This window comes from Zonotrichia leucophrys, chromosome 1 (genome assembly GCF_028769735.1).
Source record: "Zonotrichia leucophrys gambelii isolate GWCS_2022_RI chromosome 1, RI_Zleu_2.0, whole genome shotgun sequence".
Taxonomy (NCBI): domain Eukaryota; kingdom Metazoa; phylum Chordata; class Aves; order Passeriformes; family Passerellidae; genus Zonotrichia; species Zonotrichia leucophrys.
Window position 1 is genome coordinate 16,843,266 of NC_088169.1, and position 7,929 is coordinate 16,851,194.

Genomic DNA, 7,929 nt, shown 5'->3' on the forward strand with positions numbered 1-7,929 from the left:
TCCAGAGTCTGCAGTTAGAGACCTTGAAACCCTGCCCTATGCAAAGAACTGTGTGTAGATAAGGCAGGATGGTCAAAACGTGTTACATTAGTGTGCCATACCAGGCACTCCCAGCCTTCTGTGGCTTTGTCTGTAACCTCTTCCTTTTTCAATAATGGCACCTCTGTCTGAACCTGTGGGGTGCATAGATATTAATTGTCCATTTGTTTTCTTTATGAAGTTGGTAACTCCCTCTGCTGTTTAGAACTTACTAAACAATAGTTAGTTAACATGAGGGAGTTTTTTGCATTAATAATGTCTTGCATAAGAAATGCTACATAATATTAATGGTTGGCTTTTTAATGATATGTTTAAAAAGCAATGAAAATTCTTTACTAAAATTATTTATGTATCAGTATTTACAGCAGACAATTTTATTTTAAAAAAAATTCCTCTGTCATTTCCCTGCTCATAGCTTTCAGTAAGTACAACTGAAATGATTAGTGGAAGAATGTCTCAAACCTGACATATTAAATCTTTTGCTACAAAAATAATGTTTGAAAATACAATAGGAGCCCAATGATTAGTTGAGGAAAAGGGGCAAACATTCAGTCTCAGTGATTGTCTCACAAGAGATTTGTTAACAGGATTACAATTGGTCAGTAGCTTCAAGAGAACATAGCTAGGCCTTAAGTAACAAAGGTGTAATGTCCATCACTTTCAACATATTGGTGCTTGCTTTTTGTGTAGCAGAAACATTGCCTATAGAGGAAAACAGCACTTCCAAAGAGCACCGATTTTCTGAGGATTCTATGGATTCTGCACTTAATTCTGTAAATCCATCAAACCCAGCCTGTCGGAATTCCACGGAGTACCGGCCTTCAGGAAATGCTGCATTTTACAGAAACTCCCATCAGCCAGCAACTGCTACCTCAAATTCAGCCCCGGTCCTGCGCAGGCTGTCCCTGAGCTCGGCCGGGAGCAGTGGTTACTATGAAGTCAGCAGGAATCGGATACACAGGCGGATTGAAGGTATGCTGCTACACAGAACCTTCCAGAGCATATCACTGCTTCAATTAACAGGCAAAGTTATGAATAAAGAAGGTCTTTGCCATTGGAGAGCTTGCATATGGAGTGAAATGTGCTGTTGCCAAGCATGTCAGGCTTGCTAACGTAACTGCAAATACAGAACTTAAGCCTTTTAGTATTAATAGTGTAGTGCTGCAAGCCAGGCAAGGTCTTGGCTGCTGCAGCTTCTTCTTGCTGCTGTGATGGACCCTGCAGCAAGCCAGAGCAGACAGGGATAGCTACATGCAGCTCACTTCCTAAGCATCTTATCAAATATTGCCATGTTGCTGAAATACAGGGATAGAGTTTCCTGCTGTCTCTCCCTCTGTCTGCACAGCTTCACTTGCCTTTGCCTCATTCCCAGTTAATAGTATCTTGGGACCCAGGAGCCAAGTACAAGTAAAATAAAGCCCTCTAGGTATGTCACAGTGCTCATTTGTGCTGCTGTAAATATTTGCAGTTATAGGAGTCATTTAAAGACAAAAGGAACAGTTCAATATTATTAGAAGGGAAATAAAGCATCTTTTCATTTTAATATATTGCAAACAGTGCATAATAAATGCCATAAGGTAATATTAAAGTGTCTTATGTGAAATGAAATGTGTTATCCCTGTACAAACTAGTGATACTTCTTCCTTTCACAATATTTTTGTATTAAAAGCTGCAAGTTCCACAACTGGACCAGATTTGAATTCACTAAAAAGGGAACCTTCAAGAATATTGAATAAGGATCCTTCCACTTGGTCAATAGAGGAAGTAGTGCGTTTTGTGAAAGAAGCTGATCCACGGGCACTGGCTCCACATGCAGAACTCTTCAGGAGACATGTATGATGCTTGTCCATTCTGTTCTAGTAGATTGTATCATGTTAATCTCTTAAAGTACAACTTTCATGTCTATCAGTCTGTTTGCAGGTGGAGTAGACTCTCCTGATATATTGGAGAGAGGTGGAAAATTACTTTTCTACCTGAAACGAAACCCCTCCTGCAGTATATTTTTTTCTGTCTTTCAGTCTTGCTAGACTAACATAAATAGCCACCTCTTTCCAGTGTATGTGGAATAATGCCAACCTGGAAGTGCCCAAGTTCTAAAAGCCAACATCCCTGGTGCTTCTAGAGACGATGGCATTCTCATGTATGGTGCAGGGCATTCAGTCCCCCTGTTTTAGACACTGAATCTTCTAGAGCAGAGGTGATGTTACCCATTGTTAGCTAGGCACTTAATCATTGATGCTAACATCCAGAGAACTGAAATACTTCATTAATCTGTTTGAGAAAACAATGTGGAGGGTTTCATAGGTCTGACTAGATGTTATCTTTAGAGACAGAAACTGTTATCAGTTTGTGGTAGGTTTGATCTCCCCTATTTCTTCTTGCTGCGCCTTTCTGTGGTAGGCTGCTCAGTAAAGAGCTGCTTTCTTATTTTATTGCGTATATGGCCCTCCAAAAATAGATTTGCTTTGTCTTTAGTAGTATTTCACCTATGTTCTGCTCCAGCTCCTCCTAACAGTTTAATCTCTGAGTAAGCTGGATTGAAATGAAAAATCAAAATAACTTCTGATGTAGATTCCTGTCTTATATTTTATTCTTAGTTGTATAACAATGGTAAATGTCACTTGTTTTGTCAGGTTTATGTTTAAAAAAGCAGGACAGAGTGTTTCTCTTTATGGTGCTTTATGGAACTAATTGCCTGTCTGTGGTATGTAATGATACTAAGAGCTTAGGACTGTCATATTTCAGCAGCAATTCTCAGTCAGACAGTTGAAATCTGACTAGGTTGTCCTTGGTCTTGATCCTGACAATCTCTTTGGTTCAACATGGAAATAGATCTGTCTAATTTCCCATATTTAGATGGTCTCTGGCCCTTTCCTCCATGTGACCATTTGCACACGCATGCCAAAATCCTCCCACAGCTGTTTTCAAGGTTCAGTGCAAGGCCTCAGTGCTTGGATCATTTAATCTCTAACTGCACAGACCTTCCTTTGCAGCTTCTTTTTATTTTTTCCCTTGACCCATTCACATTTTTCCTGGTGGGAAGCCCTGATTCTGAGGGCTGTTTGGTCAGTTTTATTTACTATTATTTTCTTTCTTTAACATCTCAAATACTTAATCACACATTAAAAAATACTAAAACTAATTAAATTTCAGTGGTCCTCTGTAAATTCAAACTTGCTCTTTTATATACAGTAGATATATTTGTACTACAGTATAAACAACTGTAATGTACTTTCCTGTTTTACTGTGCAGCTTGTTGAAGTAGTTGTCTGTTGTGTTTATTCTCTTCCTTCTGCAGGAAATTGATGGGAAAGCACTACTCTTACTGAGGAGTGATATGATAATGAAATATATGGGACTGAAGCTGGGGCCTGCCCTGAAGTTGTGCTACCACATTGAACGACTTAAACAAGGGAAGTTCTAGCCAGGGGAGTGCCACAAACATGAGTTGGGGTCGCACCAAGCTCTCAGGTTCACAGCCATCGCCTTCACTTGAAACGCTTTTGCTGATACAAACCTTTATTTTTTGAAAGTGGCCTCAAATTGTAAAAGAGACATTCAGGATAAAGTGGGGGGAGGGATTTGTATTACATTCTAGTATTTTTGCAAACTCTTTCACAGAAAGTTGGCATGGAAGGACAGTTGATCGTACTGGGTGTGGGCAGGTCTGGTAACAGCACTCTCCGAATCCTGTAAGTGTTCTGAGTTACAGGCTTCAGCCAATGTGTTCATATCCAGAACCAAAACAGCTGAATCCCAAAGGGAAATAATAAATTAAACCAGCATCAGGTGTTAATATTTTTTACGGGGATGGCTGTAAACTTTTATATTGGAAGAAAATCTTAAAATAGAAGATTTCATCTCTGTAGTGAATATTCTGGTCTTTCAGAAGAGAGGAAGGGTAATGGAGGAGAGGGCTTAATACAAGTATAAGCTTTTATAAAGTGTGATTATCAGTCCTTTGGGAAGTTATGAGGACAAATGTATCATATATTGTCAGTTTAGGCAGGCAGTAAATATTTCTGTTTCATGGAAGGTCATATTGGCTGTATAAACAGCCATTTCTGAGACAGACTGATTTCACTGGAACAATGCATCCACATATTAAACATTCCATCTTTTTGCTAAGTTTGGCATGGATGTGTTCATGCTTTTTATATGTACATGTGTATGTGTCAGGGAAATACGTACTATATAAAAATATACATACACACTGTACGTATTTTTTCAGTTTTTAATGTGTACTTTGCACTGTGCCAGAGAGAACTGTACAATTTCTTTGGGTTTTTTTACCAGTAAATTTAGTTGTGTATTACTTTCATTAGCACCTGTTTAATTTGTTCTTGGAGTCAGAAGGTGACAAACAATCAAAAGGTATTTTTATTCATACAGGCAAGATCCCTGTACTATGCAATACTCCTGGTTATTCATCCCTTAACTCTGAGCCATATATTCTGATATATATTTGGAAAGACACATTTGGTTCCAATGTTTTGGGTTTATATTTCCTATGAGGAAGTGCTACTATGTAACTGATAAACCTTTTTTTTGGGTAAAATTGGTGCTGTTTGTATAAGCTGCAAGAATGAGTGGTGATAATAAAACAGTTTGTTGTCACTGCCAGTTGTAAAATACATCAGGGACAAGAAAATATACTTTCTGTTTAGGAAATTGAATGTACTGTATGTAATAGTCAAGTGATAAAACTGTTTGTTAGGGAAGGTGTAGTCCTAAAGTGGTAGGATTTATTATATTTCCTAATGCCTTTTTATATGAAAACATATAGTATAAATGTATTTTTTACAAATTCCTTTTTTGAAAATGACTTTCTTTACCCATAGACTGATACTCATCAGATTTCAGCAAGGTACTGCTAGAAAACAGTGAATTTTGTGACTCACAATTCCAAGTATTTTGTTATTTTAAGTGACTGCAATGCAATTTCAATTCAGAAAGTCATTTGGGCCCTGAGAATTGTTTTTGTTATTACATCATTAGACATTTGACACTAAAGTTTATCTGTACCTATTTGTTTTGCATATCTTTTGTGGTGCATGTATGCTTAGATGATACAATACAGGCATGCTCTTTATACTAAAAAAAGTCAGAGCACTGATTGAAGAAACAGAGTATTTTCTCTTGGTGTTAGAAAAATTCTGGCTTCACTTTCATATGGTTACACCAAGAATTATGTATTAATGAAAACATCATTCCCCACGTGTTCAGTATATTGTTTATACATATATATAATTGTATACTACTTCTTCTATGCCTTATTATGCTGAATTTGGGTACTTCAGCATAAAAAGATCCCATTCAATTTAAGTGGACGTAATTGACTGAAAACAATATTCATTTTTTACATTGCCCTTGGCATAAGAAAAACAAAGATGTTTGAATTTTCTGTTTGGTCTTTTGTACATGGCACTATTGTGGGTATAAATATTTGTTCAAGGCTTTCTGTGTGCCCATGTGCACAAAGATAACTGTGATGTTGCTGTACCAGAATTTCTCCGTGTGCTGTTGCGTGAGTTTCGAGCATTCAGAGTCTTACAACAGAATATATTTTTTATTCTTTATTTTCAGTGGGATGTTCTTATCTAGCAAGAAAAATAAAATAGTTTGTTCCTTGTTGTAACTGTCTGTTCTGGTTGATGCTGTGTGGATGGGTGAGTGCTCTCTGCGTAGGCAAGGGTGGCTGTCTGATCTGGCATTTGGCTGTTCTTGACAGTTCATGGAAACATCTGATATGAGGTGGTTTTAATGAAAAGGGTAAGATCATTCCAACCTTGTTCATCTGAAGCAATTAATGTTTGAATTTGGGTTGTTCTGTGCTTTCAAAGTAAGAACTTATCTAGTTATTCAACTGTATTGTTTTGTATATCTCATTATCCAACTTAAAGCTTATAGAATTCTCATATAACCACTGAGGGAAAGAGGCTGATAAAAAATGTTTGTGCTGTGTTCAGATAAAGATATGAAGTATTTTAAGTCAAAGCAGTTAATGGCAGTAAGTTTGAACTGTGTAGACTTTAAGCTTTCTTATTTCTGTGATACAGAAGTCTCTTGTTCCAGTGACTGTTATCAGCAATCAGCCAGTGCCTGAGAAGGAACTTGGATTGGGTTAATGGTAACCTCACAACTGTCACTGGCAGTTGATGAAAATTGCAAGTTGGCAGTACCAGTAGTCCAGAGGCATTTTGCATCTGATCTCTTTCAGAGCATACTTAGTATCTTTTTGGTGTTTATTTGATATACAAGACAATGTGATTTAGTCTCTTTGTTTCTCCAATTGCTTTTCTACCAACATGGATTCATCTGTTTATCTGCTTCTGTAACTTTTGGTCATCTTGGAAGACAGTGCCATAACTCCTCAGTGCATCATGGGACTATTGGAAATTAAAATACTGCTGCCTGGGTGGACTAGCAGCTCTAAAAATTATTTTTGCAGAACACCTATGGAACAGTGGAATTGAAGAAGGCTGGAGGGTAGGGTGTGGCAGCATACATATTGTAGGACTTTTTCACACATATGTAGGAATGACAGTGAAAGACAGCAATATCGTGTTACCAGTGTTGGCTTGAAGGATGGAGTGTCTTCCCCTTTTTTGTTGCTTTGGATAAAGACACACCATTTTTTATTTCAGGTGGTAGACACAGGCACAAAGAAGTTCATCTCATTACTCATTATACTGGTAGAAGCTCTTCCTCTGCAGTCAGGGATATGATTTGCAAAAAGTGGTGTTTACCATCTCTGTAGCTCTGACAGTTTTATGTGAGTCTGTGGATGTGATTATGTAAGCCCTGAACATGATACAAAAATTTGAAATTTGAGTATCTCCACTATTTTTGTAGAGGAAAAATGAGCCCTGGGTGGGGATGACTAAAATCTTGAACTTTGACCTGATCAGATAAAAGTTTCTTTGTGCTTGTCTGTCCTTTAATTTAAGCCGAAATTCAGAGAATTGAAATATGGGTACACTGAGGCAAAGCTGGTATTCAGTAATTCAGCCATGTTCTGTGTAATGAGGTCCCCCTCCTCATTCAGCAGCAGGCTCCAAGTTTTCCACAGTCTTCTTTTGTTAGTTATAGAATGTTGTCTATTTTAATGCAGGATCATGTAGAGAAACACATTTTAAAAGGGAATGATAGCAGTATTTTTTTTTCTTTGATTGACCAGCTAGTTACATAATAGAGTAAAATGAATGAAGAGGTGTGAACCTCTTCTAAGTAATGAGTGTCCTCATCTTTTTGTTGCTCTTTCTGCCAAGTTGAGACTGTGTAGAGTTACACTGGCTTGGCTTGAAGAGGAAAAAAGAAAAAAAGAGAGACCTCCTTAAGATCAATTTCAAAGGTCATCTATTCCTCTCTATCGTTATTGCATGTAAAACCGTGGGAGTGAGTAAAAAGTGCTCATTTGGAACTGCCTAAGAGTGATGCAGGGAGGCAGAAGCTGATTTCATGTCCATTTTAGTGGTGAAATGATTGCTGCTTTTTTTCAAGCCTTGATTATAATCTTTCTCTCTGTAAAGCTTCCTAACTAGCCCATAATCCTGGGATTGTGTTCCCCAACTGTCAGTGTTCCTGTTGTTTCAAAGGTCATGCAGAGCCATTTTGAGACTTGTTAAAATCTGAAGAGTCTGTTGTAAACTCAGTGTTGTGAGTCTGCAACTGTATACATAACATTTTATATATATTTTTAGTGTGAAAACTGCAGAGATAAGGCTGGGGATTATTTAATGGTGAAGTATTTTGCTGCTTTGTTCTCTGATGGTTTGTTCTAAATAAATCCTCATTATTGTGGCTGTGGTAGATGACAGGAGTCCTGTGAGTACTTAAAATATGCCATTACAGTGATCCAGCAGGCTTTTAAATTCCTCACTTACATAA

At 37.6% G+C, this 7,929-nt stretch overlaps 1 protein-coding gene across 6 annotated transcripts in view; it reads left to right on the forward strand.

The window, feature by feature from the left end:
* Window positions 1-5,671, forward strand: part of SCML2 (Scm polycomb group protein like 2) — a 73,434-nt gene extending 67,763 nt beyond the window's left edge. For 5 of the 6 annotated variants that reach the window (XM_064707816.1, XM_064707849.1, XM_064707806.1 and 2 more), the window contains 3 exons: window positions 730-1,011; window positions 1,709-1,872; window positions 3,338-5,671. In XM_064707816.1, the coding sequence (XP_064563886.1) occupies window positions 730-1,011; window positions 1,709-1,872; window positions 3,338-3,463 (572 nt within the window). In that variant the 3' untranslated portion in view covers window positions 3,464-5,671. The remainder of the gene's footprint in view (window positions 1-729; window positions 1,012-1,708; window positions 1,873-3,337) is intronic. The other variant, XM_064707841.1, reaches the window with a different exon arrangement.
* The last annotated feature ends 2,258 nt before the right edge of the window (window positions 5,672-7,929 follow it).